Genomic DNA, 20665 nt, shown 5'->3' with positions numbered 1-20665 from the left:
CTGTTGCAGAGGTCAGATGTTTCCTGTAGTTCTTGTCCAAGATTGCACACACTGCAGCCGGGATTTTGGCCCAATCCTCCATACAGATCTTCTGTGTTCACCAGATCTTTCAAGATTTGGGGCTGTGGCTGAGCAACATTGAGTTTCAGCTCCCTTCAAAGATTTTCTATTGGGCTCAGGTCTGGAGACTGGCTAAACCACTGCAGGACCTTGAAATGGTTCTTACAGAACCACTCCTTAGTTGCCCTGGCTGTGTGTTTTGGGTCATTGTCATGCTGGAAAACCCAGCAACGATCCATCTTCATTGCTTTTACTGAAGGAAGGAGGCTGTAGGCCAAAATCTCATGATACATGACCTCATCCATGCTCCTTTCAATATGGTGCAGTTGTCCTGTCCCCTTAGCAGAAAAGCACCCCCAAAGTATGATGTTTCCCCACCATGCTTCACAGTTCAGTTGGAACAGTATTCTTGGGGTTGTACTGATCCTTCTTCCTCCAAACATAGCGAGTGGAGATGATACCAAAAAGTTCTATTTTGATCTCATCTGACCACATGACCTCACGTGCCTCTTCTGGATTATCCAAATGGACATTGGTTAACTTCGAATGGGTCTGGACATGTGAAGGCATTAGCAGGGGAAGGGATTTTAACCCCTTCACAACATGCGCCATACTAGTACTGCGCATGTTGTGTCTCCCCATTTGATGTGGGCTCCGGCGGTGTACGCACATCTTTCCTGAGACATGTCAGCTGTTTTGAACAGCTGACATGTGTCCGCAATAGCCGCGGGTGAAATTGTGATCCACCCGTGGCCATTGACACGTTAAATGCCGCTGTCAAACTCTGTCAGCGGCTTTTAATGTGCGCTTCCGGCCATCGGGCCGGAAATCCACCCACCAGTGACCCCTGTCACTTGATCGCGGGTCACCGGTTTGTTGGCATGGCAACCAGAGGTCTCCTGGAGACCTCTACGGTTCTCAGTGCCGGCTTGCTGTGAGTGCCACCCGGTGGTCGGCGCTCATAGCAAGTGAGTAATTCAGCTACATATAGGCGATCTGATCATCACCTATATGTAGCAGAACCGATCGGGTTGTGGCAGTGTTTAGTCTCCCATGGGGACTATTGAAGCATGCCAAAAGTAAAAAAAAAATGTTTTAAAAAATTTAAAAAAAGTAAAAAAAAAACATAAAAGTTCAAATCACCCCCCTTTCGCCCCATTCAAAATAAAACAATAAAAAAAATCAAACACATATTTGATATCACCGCATTCAGAATTGCCTGATCTTTCAATAAAAAGAGGATTAACCTGATCGCTAAACGGCATAGCGAGAAAAAAAGTCAAAACGCCGGAATTATGTTTTGGTTTTTTTTGGTCGCCGCAACATTGCATTAAAATGCAATAACGGCCGATAAAAAGATCGCATCTGCACCAAAATGGTATCATTAAAATCATCAGCTCAGTCGCAAAAAATAAGCCCTCACACAACCAGAGATAATGAAAAATGGGGACGCTATGGGTATCAGAAAATGGCACATTTTTTTGTAACAAACTTTTTTTCACCACTTAAATAAAAAAGAACCTGGACATGTTTGGTGTCTATTAACTCGTAATGACCTGGAGAATCATATCGGTAGGTGAGTTGTATCATTTAGTGAACCTACTTAAAAAGCCAAACAAACAACAGGTGTGGGATTGCACTTTTTTTTGCAATTTCACCACACTTGGAATTTTTTTTCCCATTTTTGAGTACACAATATGGTAAAAACAATGATGTCATTCAAAAGTACAACTCGTCCAGCAAAAAACAAGCCCTCATATGGCCATATTGACAGAAAAATAAAAAGTTATGGCTCTGGGAAGAAGGGGAGTGAAAAACAAATGCAAAAACGAAAAAGGGATCCGTCACGAAGAAGTTAATCCATGAAGGTGTAGTGTGTTACTAATGGTAATGTTTGAGACTGTGGTCCCAGCTCTCTTCAGGTCATTTACCAGGTCTTCCCATGTAGTCCTGGGCTTATTCCTGAACTTTCTCAGAATCGTCCTTACCCCACAAGGTGAGAGCTTGCATGGAACCCCAGACCAAAGAATATTGACAGTCATCTTGTGTTTCTTTCATTTTTTATAATAATTGTGTCAACAGTTGCCTTCTCACCAGTGGCGTAACTACAAAGTTATGGGCCCCGGTGCGAACTTCCAAATGGGGCCCCCCCATCATAAAATTCAATGTAACCCCCATAGAATACAATGCAGCCCCCCTCATAGTATAATGCAGCCCCTCCATACAGGGGCAGTGAGAAAGACACAAGCAAATGGTAATGAGGGGGCAGGGGAGAGGGCACAAGGGGGCAAGGAAGACAGGCACAAGGGGACACATGGGGGCTAGGAGGAAGGGGAGAAGGTTACAAGGGGACTAGTGGGCAAGGGAGACTGACACAAGGGGACAATGGAGACTGACACAAGGGGCACACGGGGACAAGTGGGCAAGGGAGACTGACACAAAGGGCACACGGGGACTAGTGGACAAGGGAGACTGGCACACGGGGACACAGGGAACAGTGGGCAAGGGAGACTGATACAAGGGGACTAGTGGGCAATGGAGACTGACACAAGGGGACACACGGGGACAAGGGACAAGCACAAGGGGACACACGGGGACAAGGGACTAGCACAAGGGGACAAGGGAGACAGGCACAAGGGGACACACAGGGACTAGTGGGCAAGAGACTGACACAAGGGGACAAGGGATACAAGCACAAGGGGACACACAGGGACAAGTGGGAAAGGGAGACTGACACACAGGGACTAGTGGGCAAAGGAGACTGACACAGCCCGAACAGTGGTATATCCAGCACAGCCCGCACAGTGGTATATACAGCACAGCCCGCATCTCTCGCCCCCCCCCCCCCCGAGAATGCCCCCACAGTCCAGTAAAAAAAAACAAAAAAAAAACACTCTCCTTACCTTTCCTCTTGCCAGCGTTGCTTCCTGCTCCGGTCTCAGGCTCGGCTGCAGTCTGCCCGGGACACAGCAGGTGCGCGATGATATGACGTCATCGCGCACCCGCAGTGTCAGAGGCAGAGCGGGGAATGATGGGAGAGGGAGCGTCTGTAGACGCTCTCTCCTCCGTCATTGCATTCAACTGTACCGGCGTCATAGACGCCGGTATAGTTGAATGCGACGGCAGGGGGGTGAGTCGTCGGCGGCGGGGGGAGGCGGATCGAGCTACCCATGACTGGCACCGGCTCTTCTGGCATTTGCCAGAAGTGCCTGATGGCCAGTCCGGCCCTACTCTGACCTGCCGGCCCTGGGCCCTTGACCTGCCGGGCCCGGTCGCGATGGCGCCCGCTGCAACCGCGGTAGTTACGCCCCTGTCCATACTGTACAATGGCCACACATAGTGCTCCATACTGTACAATGGCCACACATGATATTGCCTACAGTATAATGGCCACACATAGTTACTCCTACACACGTGGCTGAGCTCCGTACACATTGCACATGCGGCTCCCCTCCGTACACCTCGTACACACCCGGCTCCGCTCTGTACACCTTGCACACACGGCTCCGCTCTGTACACCTCATACACACGCGACTCCGGTCCGTACACCTCGTACACACCCGGCTCCGCTCTGTACACCTTGCACACACACGCGACTCCGGTCCGTACACCTCGTACACACCCGGCTCCGCTCCATATACCTCATACACACCTAGCTCCGCTCCGTACACCTCGCACACACCCGGCTCCGCTCCGTACACCTCATACACACACGGCTCCGCTCCATACACCTCGTACACACCCAGCTCCGCTCCGTACACCTCGTACACTCCCAACTCCACTCCGTACACCGCATACACACCCAGCTCCGCTCCGCACACCTCGTACACACCCGGCTCCGCTCCGTACACCTCATACACACCCGGCTCCGCTCCGTACACCTCGTACACACCCGGCTCCGCTCCATATACCTCATACACACCTAGCTCCGCTCCGTACACCTCGCACACACCCGGCTCCGCTCCGTACACCTTGTACACACACGGCTCCGCTCCATATACCTCGTACACACATGGCTCCGCTCCGTACACCTCATACACACGTGGCTCTGGTCCGTACACCTCGTACACACCCGGCTTTGCTCCGTACACCTCATACACACACGGCTCCGCTCCATAAACCTCGTACACACCCAGCTCCGCTCCGTACACCTCGTACACACCCAGCTCCGCTCCGTACACCTCGTACACACGCGGCTCCGCTCCGTACACCTCATACACACGCGGCTCTGGTCCGTACACCTCGCACACACCCGGCTCCGCACCATACACCTCGTACACACACGGCTCCGCTCCATACACCTCATACACACCCAGCTCCGCTCCATACACCTCGTACACACCCGGCTCCGCTCCATACACCTCATACACACCCAGCTCCGCCTTGTACACCTCATACACACCCGGCTCCACTCCGTACACCTCATACACACCCGGCTCCGCTCCGTACACCTCGTACACACACGGCTCCGCTCTGTACACCTCATACACACACTGCTCTGCTACATCCACACAAACCCCTCCTGACCTCACACAAAAGCTTACCCTCCTCCAGCACGATGACGACCAGCACTGCACTACTGTCCTGCACTACACGGAAGCCCTTGATCATGTGACTCCGACTCCTCCCCTCCTGTGACCTCATCACAGGTCCTGTGCGCACAGAGCAGCTGCAGCCATAGTTGTGGTGTGCGGCTCTCTGTGGTGGAGGGGCTCTGCTGCGGGACAAGTGCAGTCCCACCCGTGATCGCGCATGCACTGAGAGCCTGCACGTGCACCAGGGCCTGTAAAGAAGGTTTATTTAAAGGGCCGGCGGCCCATTTTGTAGCTCAGAGTTCTTAGGGGCCCGCCCAGTCTGCTGGACTGGAGGGGCCCCTAAGACTGCGGGCCCCGTGGCAATTGCGACCCCTGCGACCGCGGTAGTTACGCCCCTGCTTCTCACCAAGATGCTTGCCTATTGTCAGTAATGAATCTCAGCCTTGTGTAGATCTACAATTTTGTCCATGGTGTCAGACAGCTCTTTGGTCTTGGCCATGGTGGAGAGGTTGGCGTGTGATTGATGGAGTGTGTGGACAGGTGTCTTTTATACAGGTAACGAGTTCAAACAGGTACAATTAATACAGGTTATGAGTAGGGTTGAGCGACTTTTATTTTTATAGGATCGGGTCGGGTTTCACGAAACCCGACTTTCTCAAAAGTCGGGTCGAGCGAAATCGGCCGATCCTATAAAAAAGTCGGGGTCGGGGTCGGCCGAAACACGAAACCCAATGCAGTGCAATGGGATACTATGGTTCCCAGGGTCTGAAGGAGAGGAAACTCTCCTTCAGGCCCTGGGATCCATATTAATGTGTAAAATAAAGAATTAAAATAAAAAATATTGATATACTCACCCGTGCGGAGGCCCCTGGACATCACTGCTGGTAACCGGCAGCCTTCTTTGCTTAAAATGAGCGCGTTCAGGGCCTTCCATGACATCACGGCTTCTGATTGGTCGCGGCCGCCCATGTGACCGCCACGCGACCAATCACAAGCCGTGACGTAATTCTCAGGTCCTAAATTCCTAATTCTAGGAATTTAGGACCTGAGAATTACGTCACGGCTTGTGATTGGTCGCGTGGCGGTCACATGGGCGGCCGCGACCAATCACAAGCCGTGACGTCATCTAAGGCCCTGAACGCGCTCATTCTTAGGAAGGAAGGCTGCCGGAAAGAAGCCGAGGGTGAGTATATTCCTATTAGGTATATACTCACCCTCGGACGCGCCCTGCTTCTTTCCGGCAGCCTTCCTTCTTAAGAATGAGCGCGTGAAGGGCCTTCCATGACGTCACGGCTTCTGATTGGTCACGTGCCGCTCATGTGACCGCCACGCGACCAATCACAAGCCGTGACGTAATTCTCAGGTCCTAAATTCCTCATTCTAGGAATTTAGGACCTAAGAATTACGTCACGGCTTGTGATTGGTCGCGGCCGCCCATGTGACCGCTCACGCGACCAATCACAAACCGTGACGTAATTCTCAGGTCCTAAATTCCTAGAATGAGGAATTTAGGACCTGAGAATTACGTCACGGCTTGTGATTGGTCGCGTGGCGGTCACATGAGCGGCACGCGACCAATCAGAAGCCGTGACGTCATGGAAGGCCGTAAACGCGCTCATTTTAAGCAAAGAAGGCTGCCGGTTACCAGCGGCGATGTCCAGGGGCCTCCGGAGAGGTGAGTATATCAATATTTTTTATTTTAATTCTTTATTTTACACTTAAATGTGGATTCCGATACCGATTTCCGATATTGCAAACATATCGGAACTCGGTATCGGAATTCCGATACCAGATTCAGAAGATCGCCGACCTCATGGCCGACCCCACACATGGGTCGGGTCGGGTTTCATGAAACCCGACTTTGCCAAAAGTCGTCGACTTCTGAAAATGGCCGACCCGTTTCGCTCAACGCTAGTTATGAGTGCAGAGTAGGAGGGCTTCTTATGGAAAAACTAACAGTCCTGTGAGAGCCCGAATTCTTGCTGGTTGGTAGGTGATCAAATACTTATTTCATTAAATAAAATGCAATGTAATTATGTAAAAATCATACGATGTAATTTTCTGATATTTATTTTTACATTCTGTCTTTCACAGTTGAAGTGTACCTACTATAAAAATTACTGACCTCTCCATTCTTTGTAGGTGGAAAAACTTCAAAAATCAGCAGTGTATCAAATACTTATTCTCCCCACTGTAACTGTTGCCATAGCACAGCGTTTACATTGTTTGCATTGCATGCCACAGCCAGTGATGAGTCTGCTCTGAATACTGGAGTCTGTTGTTTTCATATGTGGGCCACCACCACCCCCATCACCCAATGGAATAAATACGTCAGATTCCTGTCCTCAAAGGAGACTTCTTTATGGCCATGGAAACAATGAGTACATACATGTACAATACATATGCATGTAACAGACTGCTGAAATCAGTGTGTCTGTCACTACTTTATGCTATATCAAAATCAGCAGCACAGTCAGCTATGTATAGGAATTTTACAGACTGAACAGTCAGCAACATATATTTAAATAAAGTTTTTTTGTGAAAAAATACAGTACTGTGCCATAGATTGAGGCAGATGTGTAAAAATGCTGCAAAGTAAACATTTTTGAAAAAATTAAAGCGTTAATAATTTATTATCAAAACAGGATCAGTTCTCCTAGTTACACTTGCACACAATTGTTCCAAACATCTTGAAGAACTAACCACAGATCTTCTGTAGATGTCGCTTGTACAAACTCTTCTGTCTCTTCATCCAACACAGACTTGATGATATAGAGATCAGAGTTCTGTGGGGACAATAGCATCACTTCCAGGGCTCCTTGTTCTTCTATATCTGATTGTTCTTGATGACATTGTTGTATGCTTAGGGTTGTTTTTCTGCTGCAGAATAAGTTTGGAGCCAGACACCTCAGTGATGAAATTCCATAATGGATAAGTATCTATTGTTCAGCATTGCATGACAGCATCTATCGTAAGCAAATATCTTGCTCCATTTGCTGAAATGTAGCTCCAGACTTGCAAAGAACATCTGCCATGCTTCACTGCTGCCTTCAGACACTTATTTTACTGCTCTCCAGACCTTCAGGCAACCAACTTCTTTTTGATACAGCCAAATATTTCGCATTTTGACACATCAGTTCAGAGCTCTTGCTGACATTTTTCTGCACTCCAGTTCCTGTTTGCATACTTGAGTCGCTTGACGTAAGCATGTTTTTTACCCGCTGCACTATCTCCTCGACCGACCACTGCATCAACAGTCCTCAACATTGCTATTTCTTGTTGTTGCCTCAAAAGAAACTTGTCTGCTTTGATATCTTTACCTAGAAGAGACCCTTCTGGTGCAGTATAACTACCTTGTGTCTTGTTGCTGTGCTCAGTCTTGTCATGGTGAAATGCAGCTGTTGTAGTTGATTTTGGCCATTCCTCACCCAGTTACATATCGGTTTCTGTTCCAGTTACTGACTGTGTTTCAATCTATATATGAAAATTGTGAACATTACCACCTGCTTGATATGATTGCTGTTCATACACCTGACTATAATCCTACAAAATCCCTGACTTTCCAAGAGTACTGAGAAGATGTTGAATGTTGTTTTGAATCGAAATTGTGGTCACATCATGTTAGGTGCCGAGTTCCCGCCGCTGCACAGGGGGAATCTCGAACCATGTCCGCTGCGGTCTCCATTCTCCTCCAGCCGCAGTGGAGCCTGCTCAGCAGAGACATTGGTCCCAGCGACTGGCTCAAGCTGATACTGTGCGCTTGGTTACTACTGCCTTTCCAGGTCCTGCCTTTGTAGCCAGCGCTGATCAGCAGCGAGCAGGCTTTTCAGGGACTAAGTCCTGCTTTTCCCATACTGAGCATGCCCACGGGTCAACCTCCCATTGGAGGTCGGGGGTCACATGCTCAGGTCCTGTTGCAACTCCTATTGGACCATCAGGAAGGTCCCGGAGTGCTACTACTATAAAAGGTTCGCATTGGCTGCTCGGCCATGTGCTAGTATAAACTTGCTAACATGTGTGTGGGGAAGTATGCCTGTCAATGGATGAAAGCTCTGAATCATTCCCATCCCTAGTGTTGTTAACTGCTTGCGAATGGTGGAAGCTACACCATTCGCAAGCAGTTAACAACACTAGGGATGGGAATGATTCAGAGCTTTCATCCATTGACAGGCATACATCCTCACACAATCGTTAGCAAGTTTATACGAGCGGCCATGTGCACTAGGTGTCAAACCATCAGTGACCGCCAGTGCGGTGCCGTGCGCAATCAGTGCGCTTTCCTAGCCCTAGTTAGGGTGGTTAGTGGCGTCTGCCAGAGCGGCGCTGTACGCACTCTGTGCGGTAATCTATAATCAGTCCTGACAACCAGTCAGTGTAGAGTGGGAACTCCCTCTTGATCTCAGCATCTGACTCAGGGCGTCCTCAGGCACGGGCTCAAAAGCCACCGAGGGTCAGAGCGAGATCAATCACCAGCATAGTGGGGGTGAGTTTCAGGGATCCCACTAGCGTTCATCTGCTGCACCCTGTGACTGCTAACAGGGCACAGCGTTTCCCTTGTTTCCCTGCGACTCTGTGAAGCAACAGAGTTCGCATCAGTTCATACCGGGTGACGGAACCCGTGTTTATTCTGGCGTAGTACCGCCATATGGTGCCGCCATTACCTAGCAGCAGGTTCCATATTAATTGGTAAATCTAAATGTAGGTGATACATTCCCCTTACGCTTTTTATTCAAAACTAAAAGTAATTTCCAGGATAATATACTATAAGCATTGCAAATTTTTCTATAATAAATATAAAGGAAACATGCGTATGGAGCGCCCCCAGACGCAGGGCCGCGGGGTACTCAGTATCGGGCCTCTCTCTGTCTCGGTCCTGGGGTTGTCACGGTGGCTAGACCCGGTCCGTGACCCTGCTAAGGGGCGTCCAATGAAAGATGTAATGATGGTGCGTGGTGCAAGGTGCGATGAATAACGAGGACACAGGGTTGCAGTCTCTTTACCTCTTTACTGAAGGCTTCAGGATCCGCAATCCAGAGCACTGCTAATAGGGCTGGCTGAGACCGGCCTGTCCGAAGGCACATCCAGAGTTTCCTTTGCAGGTGGAAATCAGTGCCTACCTTCTAGCGCCTGTGTGTTGTAGTACCTTCTTGCTGAGCACCATGGGATAGTCCTCACAACTGTTGTGTCTGTTTCTGATGTTCTTCCTCACAACTATCGTTTCTGTTCTGATGTTCTTCTCCGTCCCCCAGATGATATGGCTAGGACGCACCCGTATGACGGGTAGGCCTGGAGTTCTTCCGGGACCCTAGAGTCGCCCCTCTCCCACAATTGCCTCCTATGTCTGCTTAGGTGATTTAGGTGAGACAGCCAACCTATAATTAACTGTCCTGCCGCTGTTTGAAGTAATGCTTGGAGCCCAATACTTCCTCGGTGATCCGGCCACCGGCTACACGCCTCAGTAGGATGTTGCCACGATCTTAAGGCACGACTCCTACTGGTTCTATTCTCCTTTGTGCTGTGATCTCGTTTCTCACTTCTCCACAATAAACCTCGCTTTGTGTCCTTTCTTAGGATGCCACCGCAACGGGTACAGGCGCGGCTCCGTAACGTTCTGTCCTTTTCGCTAGGCCGCTGTCAGGATCCCACCCCTGACAGAGACCCCCCTGAATCTTCCCCACAACACCCTCTGCCACAGGATGTTGCCTGGGCAAAACCCAGTCAGCTTCTCTCTAACTTCCTATCCAACCCCCAGTTTTACCAGATTGTGAGGAGTGGCCTAATACATAGAACCCTTTGCTCCCCCTGGTGGCCAGAGTGTGAAGTGTAATGTGTGACTGTGATACCTGGTCAGGTGAACTCCTTTAGTGCCATCAGACATACCATCACTCCCCTTAGTGGCGGAGCGTCAGTACTGCAACGACCAGGACTCTGGGGCGCTGCACTCCCCCCGGTTAAATCCAGTACTCCCGGACTGGGAAAAAGAACAACAATACATGTTAGCAAAAGACATATAAAAATTTTAAATGCAATGAACAAGTAAATTTAACAGTGCTTCCCTTTATGGGAGATGAGGACACTTGAACGTTACAAACAGAAACATATTTACATTTTTACTCAAGGTTATAAATAACACTTATGACTAACTCGACTATAAATAACCATCATTACCCAGCCGGGTATTCTATCTACTAAGTGCAAATTTTTGAACAATAATTTAACTTTTCCTTTAAGGGCGTATAAGCTGAACCCACTAAAGACCTCCTATAAAACTCTAAGATATAAATTAACTGTGTCTTTATTTTCTAAATACAACACCTTTACTTTGAACATGCAGGACCGCCTGGCTACTCGTCCAGGCCTACTGCCTCTTTTCTTCTTTTAGCTCAATTTTTATTCACAGTATAAGATCAATCAACCATCTCTCTATGGTTTCCAGGAGGACTCACTAACCCCTACTGGTTCACTGTATTGAAATTCGGCTTTCAACTCTTTCCTGTCCTCAATCTCTAGTAACATTATTAAACAATTCCTATTCCTATCTAACTAACTACATATTACTTCTATGTAAACATTATTATAATCCAACTTTTCTTAAAGGTACCTTTACACTAAACGACTTACCAACGATCACGACCAGCGATACGACCTGGCCGTGATTGTTGGTAAGTCGTTGTGTGGTCGCTGGGGAGCTGTCACACAGACAGCTCTCTCTAGCGACCAACGATCAGGGGAATGACTTCGGCATCGTTGAAACTGTCTTCAACGATGCCGAAGTCCCCCTGCAGCACCCGGGTAACCAGGGTAAACATCGGGTTACTAAGTGCGGGGCCGCGCTTAGTAACCCGATATTTACCCTGGTTACCATTGTAAAAGTAAAAAAAAAACAGTACATACTCACATTCTGATGTCTGTCACGTCCCCCGACGTCCACAGGGTTAAAACTGCTTTCGGCAGGAGGGCTGCTAATATGCACGCGCTGCTGCTGAAATCTTCCCTGCACTGAATGTGTCAGCGCCGGCAGTAACAGCGGTGACATCACCGATGTGCTCTGCTTTACGGCCGGTCCTGACAGTCAGTGCAGTGAAGCTCTCGGCCGGAGCGCGTGCATTACCAGCGCTCCTGCCGAAAGCAGTTTTAACCCTGTGGACGCCGGGGGACGTGACAGACATCAGAATGTGAGTATGTACTGTTTTTTTTTTTTACTTTTACAATGGTAACCAGGGTAAATATTGGGTTACTAAGCGCGGCCCTGTGCTTAGTAACCCGATATTTACCCTGGTTACAAGTGAACACATCGCTGGATTGGCGTCACACACGCCGATCCAGCGGGTGATCAGCGACCAAAAAATGGTCCTGGTCATTCCCATCGACCAACGATCTCCCAGCAGGGGCCTGATCGCTGGTCGCTGTCACACAAAATGAGATCGTTAGCGGGATCGTTGCTACGTCACCAAAAGCGTGACGTTGCAACGATATTGTTAACGATATCGTTATGTGTGACTCAGCCTTTAGGCAACAGTATATTTAAGTGCATCACGTGAACATTCCCTTTAAGAGGGGACCAAGTCTCCTTGGAAGTAGTGCAGACCCTTTATCTGCAAGTCCGTTTAAGGCAAGAACTTCTGCGCTGTATTCAAGAACAGTCTCTTCAAAAAGTTCTCCTTTTTGTAAAACCAGTAGGGGGCACCTTTAAGAAGGTGCAAACTATTTACAACACAGTTTGTGAACCATTCACCGTCCATGATTCGGCAGTCTTTGTAAACAATGACGAACAAAAACAAAAACAAAAAGCAAAAACAATAGGGATCCCGGGTAAACGAAGGGACCCCTTTAAGAACTAACCTTGGTCGGGTTTCAGCTGCAAAACAGTAGGAAAAACAGTTAACTATTTACATTGGTTCCCGTTCTGAGGTTCATCCTCACAGTAGGTTGCAAGACACCAGCCGGTAGCGAACACTTCCTGACCAGGGAAGCTCCGGTTCCCTGCCCTTGGCTGATGCGGCATCGGTATCAGTGGTTCGTCTCTCAGGTGCGGCCAGGTCACCCGGTGTCTGGATTCGAATGTCGGCTTTGGTTTCAAGCTCAGTAGCAGCAATAATGCACACAGTAGCGATGGTAGCAGAATTTGTCAAGTCCGAATTAGTCGTAGTCAGGGCAGCAGGTAGCGCCACTGCAGGCTCACATCTCTGGACGTTCCGAGCGCACCATCCCTGCGCACTCCGATGGCGAGTGTATGTCACCTGGTCCCCTTTACATATTAGTGGATCGTCACATCTGTTGCGGAACGGGGTTTTCACATTGTAGCTGGTAAAGAAGATTTCAGTCGGCAGTCCCGATTCTTGTATAGAGCCCCAACCCCTTTTCGGGTGAAAGGCTAGTACAGTCCCCCGTTTTACCAAGTCCTTCTTTCTGCGTACAGTCGTTGGGCTTTGTACTTTCAGTGGGTCACTTTGTTCTGTCTCTTTTCGGTTTTTCCAGTGTAGAATTAAGCATTGTTTATATTGTTCCCAAGTGAGCACAGCAATGCTGAGGCCCTCCTGTATGGCCCCGTCTGGCCCAATCCTCGGGGTATCCCACTGGAAGATCACCCCCTCTGAGCTCACATCTAGCGGTTCTCCCATAGTCGTCGGTAGCAGAGGCACCAGCTTCTCCATAGTGTCGGGGGTTACCAATACCAGCTCAGGGGAGAGGAATCGGTCACTGTGGGGACGGGGAGCGGTCGCGGGAACAGGATCGGTCGGGAGAGCAAGGGCGCTTTCCATACCTGCGTCTGATGTGGTTCCATCGATGCCGATCTGTTCCACTGACGAGGACACTGGAGTCGGCTGCGGCTTGGACCGCGGCTCTTCCAAGGCGTCATCCCGGCACAACTCCGACTTCCATTGGTTCGCATCGGCTGGCTCCATGCCCAGGATAGGTTGACTCAGCTCCCCCTCCTGTGGTTCCGAGAAGTTCAGGTCCTTCAGCTGTGGTGAGTTCGGACCCGCTTCTAGCCGGTGGGGATAATCTGGGATCACTCCGTCGTCGTTCAGGTACTCGCTGGTCACCTTCGCGGTCTCGAGGTCGGTAGCTTCCCATGCACCTGGCTCCACCATTTCTCCGAGGTGGGGCTCCTTCTTGTCTTGGTACCCGCCGTTGCAAATCAGGGGGCGGTTCTGCTCTGCTTCGGGGCAGGTCATCATCTTGCAGCAAGAGTCGGAGGGGGCGGTCGCCACTTTTGGCGTCGCTTTGATAGTCTCCTCCCATGGCTCGCCCTTCTTCCTCTGCACTCCGCGTTGCGCTGTAGTGGCGGCGATTTTGGCGGGAATTTTTTGCGGCAATGGCAAAACACAGTCTTTGCAATAAATCACGGTTCAAGCACAATTCAGTCACAGTTCCAAGGCACACATGACCTGATTCTTCAGGCTGAAGTAGATCCTGTTCGTGACGCCAAGTTGGAGTGCCCCCAGACGCAGGGCCATGGGGTACTCGGTACCGGGCCTCTCTCTGTCTCGGTCCTGGGGTTGTCACGGTGGCTAGACCCGGTCCGTGACCCTGCTAAGGGGCGTCCAATGAAAGATGCGATGATGGTGCGTGGTGCAAGGTGCAATGAATAACGAGGACACAGGGTTGCAGTCTCTTTACCTCTTTACTGAAGGCTTCAGGATCCGCAATCCAGAGCACTGCTAACAGGGCTGGCTGAGACCGGTCGGTCTGAAGGCACATCCAGAGTTTCCTTTGCAGGTGGAAATCAGTGCCTACCTTCTAGCGTCTGTGTGTTGTAGTACCTCCTTGCTGAGCACCACGGGATAGTCCTCACAACTGTTGTGTCTGTTTCTGATGTTCTTCCTCACAACTATCGTTTCTGTTCTGATGTTCTTCTCCGTCCCCCAGATGATATGGCTAGGACGCACCCGTATGACGGGTAGGCCTGGAGTTCTTCCGGGACCCTAGAGTCGCCCCTCTCCCACAATTGCCTCCTATGTCTGCTTAGGTGATTTAGGTGAGACAGCCAACCTATAATTAACTGTCCTACCGCTGTTTGAAGTAATGCTTGGAGCCCAATACTTCCTCGGCGTTCCGGCCACCGGCTACGCGCCTCAATAGGATGTTGCCACGATCTTAAGGCACGACTCCTACTGGTTCTATTCTCCTTTGTGCTGTGATCTCGTTTCTCACTTCTCCACAATAAACCTATAAACCAATAAATGTCCTTTCTTAGGATGCCACCAGAACGGGTGCAGGCGCGGCTCCGTAACGTTCTGTCCTTTTCGCTAGGCCGCTGTCAGGATCCCACCCCTGACAGAGACCCCCTGAATCTTCCCCGCAACACCCTCTGCCACAGGATGTTGCCTGGGCAAAACCCAGTCAGCTTCTCTCTAACTTCCTATCCAACCCCCAGTTTTACCAGATTGTGAGGAGTGGCCTAATACATAGAACCCTTTGCTCCCCCTGGTGGCCAGAGTGTGAAGTGTAATGTGTGACTGTGATACCTGGTCAGGTGAACTCCTTTAGTGCCATCAGACGTACCATCACTCCCCTTAGTGGCGGAGTGTCAGTACTGCAATGACCAGGACTCTGGGGCACTGCACGTATATGAGAGCAGATGAATATTATCTGTCCAATTTAGTCTGCTTCATTAATTATCTATGTAAATCTCACATAGTGAACGTTTACTTCATATGATTCTTCTCTGTGTCCAGTCAGATCCCATAGCTAACAGAACATAGTGGTAAGTGATGATGTAAAGCGAATTGTCTGTACAAATTAGTGATAAATTAATTTTTCTCTGTCAACAGATGACCTTGAAGAAGAGTATGATGATGTCACAGTTAAAATGATAGTGGCCATCGTACAAGCCGTTGGATTTTTTAACTCCTTTAATAATCCTGTAGTTTACACTTTCATGAATGAAAACTTCAAGAAGAGCTTAGTGGCTGTACTTTTCTGCCACTTTCGAGCGCAAGAACCAATTGACAAGAGGGACAGTCTACACGAAAAGCCCAAAGTTGGAACATCAACTTTTCCCCATAGAAGGGATGGACGGAGTGCCCACAGCCACTTGAGTGCAGAGAACCTAGAACTCCGGCTGTGTGAACAGTTCCCAGCCGCCAAACTAGAATCTGTTACTTACCCTTTGGTGAATTCTCACAAGGACCTCCTTCCAAATGGACAGTCAGCTTAGTGACTGGAATCACAGCAGGGTTTTTTTTTCTAGAACATTTTACTGAAATAAGACTGTATGACCAATTATAATGCATTAAAGTGTTCTCCTGGGTGCATGTCCATTTATTACAGCTTTCTTTATTTTGCACTACGTAGAGTATTAAGTATCAATCCTGGTTTCTTCCAGATTCTGTATAAAAGGAAAGTTTTGACTTATTTTCTTCTACACCACCATGGATATGGTTAGCGTCTATTTTAGGAATGATAATGTGATATTAAATGCCTTAATTTCAGGTATTTATCAGCATATCATCTGCACCATCTAGACCAAGGATCTCCAACCAGTGTCTTGCAAGCCATTGAACTCCCACTATACCCTTACAATCTCAGATGTATATGTCTTTCATCTGATTTCAAGAGTCTGACATCATGGATAATAATTCAACCTTTGGCCACTTCCAGCTGATGTTGTTTCCCTGCCCAGCGACCGCTTTTTTAGCTTGATTAACAGTTCACTCTCTGTGTTATACCAGGTGATACCAGGTATCAAACAATTATATCAGATAGTGATCTACTAATCAAGCAAAAGAGGCTAATGCTCAGTGGGGAAACAATGTTAGGGAGCCACCTCCTCTTCATGTTGTTTCCCTGCCCAGCAACAGCTTCTTTAGCTTGATTAACTGTTCACTGTCTGTGTGATGTCAGGTATTGAACAAGGATATCAGACAGTGAGTTATTAATGAAGCTGAAAAGGATAAAGCTGGGTGGGGAAACTTTAGGATGCAGTGGCAACCTAAATGATCTGTCATGCCCAGAGCACTTAGAAAGAACCAGTCATCGGGTTTTTCCCATAAAACCTATGGCCACCACCTTTCATCCCCATGTGAAAGCACTCTAAAATGTTGTATATATGACACCAATTCACCCAGCAAAGCAAAAAACCCCTTTTAATATAATAACCACCTCTGAGGCGTGGTGGTCCGGTCCGAAGAATCACTGGTCTTCTTTCAGCCCCTCCTCTCTTCTTGCGATGCCGTCCTCCTTCTCTGCTTCGTGTGGATGACGCATCCTATTGCAGCCACATTGTGTCCCCCATCAGACTTCTGTGCATGCACACTTCTCTCTTCCCTGCTGAGGGCAGGTCAAAGAATTGTTCTGCACATGCACCGGGAAAGGCCTAAGAGCACCGGCGCATGCACATTATAGTCACATGAGGCTGAGAGGTGGTGGACGTAGATTATGTGGGAGAAACCTGGTGACAGGTGCTTTTTACCGTCTAATTTGCATATGAATGAAAATTATAATTATTCAGGTATGCAGCAACAGATAGAAGATATAAAAGTGTTTTAAAGACATGCATGTCCTTGTATGCAGTTTAGAAAAGTTGATCTTACTGACAAGTTCTTTTTAAGGAGTTTTAATTATACTCTTTAGCATGTAAAAGCTTATCAAAATAATTTGAAGCACACAGCATGGCAGTCTTTCAACCAATCCGGGGTTTCATCCTGCTGGCTTCCTCCCTGTTGGTGAGGATAGATAATTTTGCCATTTTATGGCATTTATAACGTTAAAAAAATTAAAATAAATAATCCCCTTAAGAATCATATTTAGGATTTGTAAAATAATTCCAGTTGACTTTGACAACTATTAAAGCTTGCCCTATAGCTCAAGACTTCATGTATTAAAGATGTCCTTACTCTAACATTTCTGGAAACATAACTTTCTTGTTTGATATGTAAACTATGCAAAGCTATTAGCTCATGTTTAATTCCAAACTTTTACGCCATTGCAAAACTTTTCACTGGTGGCAAATGTTAGACCAGCCAAGAAACTAATAAGAATTTACCTGTTAAAGACTATCTTCTGGATTCATTCACCGTCTACGAGCTCAAAGCTCTTCCTGTGCTTGTGCTTGCAAATTAGCAGCAAAGTAATGAACTCATTATTAAACCTGTCATTGCTTGTTTGTAACTTTTATTCTAATGCTGCTTAAAATGTTAACAGTTAGAATACACTCCAATTTCCAAAACTTAACCCCTTCACCAGCCAAGCTTGTTTTCACCTTCCCGACAGGCCAATTTTTTCAATTCTGACCCTTGTCAATTTATGGGATAATAACTCTGGAATGATTCAAGGGATCACACTGATCCTAAAACTGTTTTTTGTGACACTTTGTACTTCATGATAGTGGCAAAAAATTGTTCAATATGACTTGCATTGATTTGTGAAAAAAAACAGAAATTTGGTGACAATTTAGAAAATTTTGCAATTTTCAAACCTAAATTTTGCGCCCTTAAACCAGAGTTATGTAGCACAAAATGGTTAATAAATAACATTTCCCACATGTCTACTTTACATCAACACCGTTTTTGAAGCAATTTTTTTGTTAGGAAGTTAGGATTACATTTCACCAGCGATTTCTCATTCTTCCAACAAAATTTACTAAACAATTTTTTTTAGGGACTGCATCACATTTGAAGTGACTTTTTGGGGCGTATATGACAGAAAATACGCAAAAGTGACACCATTCCAAAAACTACACCAAAGAAAAGGTGTTCAAAACTACATTCAAAAAGTTTATTAACACTTCACAGGAACTGAAGCAACGTGGAAGGAAAAAATGAACATTTAACATTTTTTCATAAAAAATGTACTTCAGACCCAAATTTTTTAAATTTCACACTGAGTACGTCAACATCCCATGTGTTGTGCAAAACTACTGTTTGGGTGCGCTGCAGGGTCCAAATGGAAGGAGCACCGTTTGACTTTTTAAACGGAAAATTCTAAGGAATCGAGAGCAAATGTCATGTCGCGTTTGGAAAGCCCCTGATGTGCCTAAACAGTGGAAACCCCCCACAAGTGACCCACTTTTGGAAACAAGATCCATGTATCTAGATGTGTGGGGAGCACATTGAAACCCTTAAGTGCTTCACAGAGGTTTATAACGTAAAGCCATAAATATATATAAAAATTCACATTTTTTTTTAACAAAATGCTCTTGTAGCCTAAAATTCTGCATTTTCATTTCAAGGGTAACAGGAGAAAATGCACCACACAATTTGTTTTCCAATTTATCCAGAGTACGCTGATATCCAATATATGAGCTTGGAAAGGAAGGAGCGCCATTTTACTTTTTGAACTTAAAATTTGCTGTAATTTGGCGATCCCCTAATGTGCCTAAACAGTGGAAATCCCCCACAAGTGACACTGTTTTGGACACAAGACCACTCAAGGAACTTAACTAGACATGTGGTGAGCACATTCAACCGCCAGGTGCTTCACAAAAATTTATAACGTTGAACTGTGAAAATGAAAAAAAATATTTTTTCCCGCAAAAATGTTGGTTTTGTCCCAAATTTGTAATTTTCACCATGGTAACAGGTGTAAAATGGACCATACAAATTGTTGTGCAATTTCTCCTGAGTATACGCCATATGTGGTCGAAAACTACTTTTGAGGCACAGTGCAAAGCTCAGAGTGGAAGAAGTGCCATATTGGAGTTCAGATTTTGCAGGAAGCCCTTGAGGTGTCAGAATAGCAGGAACTCTCCATAAATGACATCATTTTACAAACTACATCTTTCAATGAATTCAAATAGGGGTGCAGTGAGCATGTCAACACCACATGTGCCTCACAGAAATTTATTTCATTGGGCAGCGAAGAATGAATAAGTTTTACCTCTAAAATTTTATTTTAGCCCCAATTTTTTTACTTAAGGGCTAATAGGAAAAAAATGGACCTCTCAAGTTTGTTGTGCAATTTCTCATAAGTACGCCAATATCCTTCCTACATGTAATCGAGAACTACTTGTGAGGCACAGTGCAAAACTCAGAAGAGAAGGAGCAACATAATTTAGCGCAGATTTTACTGTTATGGTTTTCGGGTGCCATTCCCCACTGGGAGAGCCCATGAGGTACCAGAACAGCAGAACACCACGTAAGTGACCCCATTTTACAAACTTCATCTCTGAATGAATTCATTTGAGGGTGCAGAGATCATTTTGACACCACAAGTTTGTTGCAGTTTTATACCATTGGGCAGTGAAGAAAAACTAATTACATTTTTATCTCAAAAATGTTGTTTTAGCACCAGTTTTTACATTTTCACAAGGGGAAATCGGTAACAATGGCACGAAAATTTTTCACACAATTTCTGCTGAAAGTGGAAATGCCCCATATAGGGCTGTACAGTAATGCTTAGCCACAAGGCTAAGGAGCTTGGAGCGCAGATTTTCCTACAATTGTTTGCAGTCTCCATATACAGAGCCCCTAAGTGCTAGAAAAGCAGGATACCCCTCAACATTTTGTAAATTATACCTCTTTGGGAATTTATCTACAGGTGTAGTGATGATTTGACTCTATGAGTGTTTTCTAGAAACAAGCAGTAGTAGATGTTGCTAAGTGAAAAATTGCAAATTGCAAATCTGCTATTGCAGTGCCCAGTATTTTGTAGTGCCCAGGACATTGTAGTGCCCAATATGTTATGCCCAGCTTGTGCTTCTGGAAGCATGGAGCGGTAAATTAGGTGGGTTCTCATTGCTACAGAGATGCCAAACATGTGGAAACTAAATGTGGTTTAGACAAAATGCGGGGCTCAGAAGAGAGGTAAATTTGGATTTGTGAGTGCAGAATTTGCTGGATTTCTTTTTGGAGATCAGGAGCCATCTCGCTTTTTCAGAGCGTTTGTACTAACGTGAAAGCCCCCTATATTTCCGTTAATAGATGATGGACCTGAGTGGGGGCTTTTTTTTGTGGATTGAACCGAAGCTTTTGTTGTGAACATTTTACATAACGTTTAGGATCACATTTTTCCAACGTTCTACATTGAGCACTTACATTGGGCGTTCCATCTAAATCTATAAATGACATGATTTAGATGAGACCCCGAGGGATCCATTCACTATAATGACCTAGCAGAGTTACTCT

At 46.8% G+C, this 20665-nt stretch overlaps 1 protein-coding gene across 1 annotated transcript in view; it reads left to right on the top strand.

Moving 5' to 3' along the window:
- The window catches only part of QRFPR (pyroglutamylated RFamide peptide receptor), a 324549-nt gene extending 308689 nt beyond the window's left edge, over positions 1 to 15860 (top strand). Inside the window, exon 6 of the mRNA XM_077260864.1 lies at positions 15374 to 15860. Within this exon, the coding sequence (XP_077116979.1) occupies positions 15374 to 15759 (386 nt within the window). The 3' untranslated portion in view covers positions 15760 to 15860. The remainder of the gene's footprint in view (positions 1 to 15373) is intronic.
- The last annotated feature ends 4805 nt before the right edge of the window (positions 15861 to 20665 follow it).

Source organism: Ranitomeya variabilis, chromosome 5, assembly GCF_051348905.1.
Source record: "Ranitomeya variabilis isolate aRanVar5 chromosome 5, aRanVar5.hap1, whole genome shotgun sequence".
NCBI classification, from domain to species: Eukaryota; Metazoa; Chordata; class Amphibia; order Anura; family Dendrobatidae; genus Ranitomeya; species Ranitomeya variabilis.
Note: the sequence above shows the minus strand (reverse complement) of the source record. Positions and strands in the feature narration are given on the sequence as shown.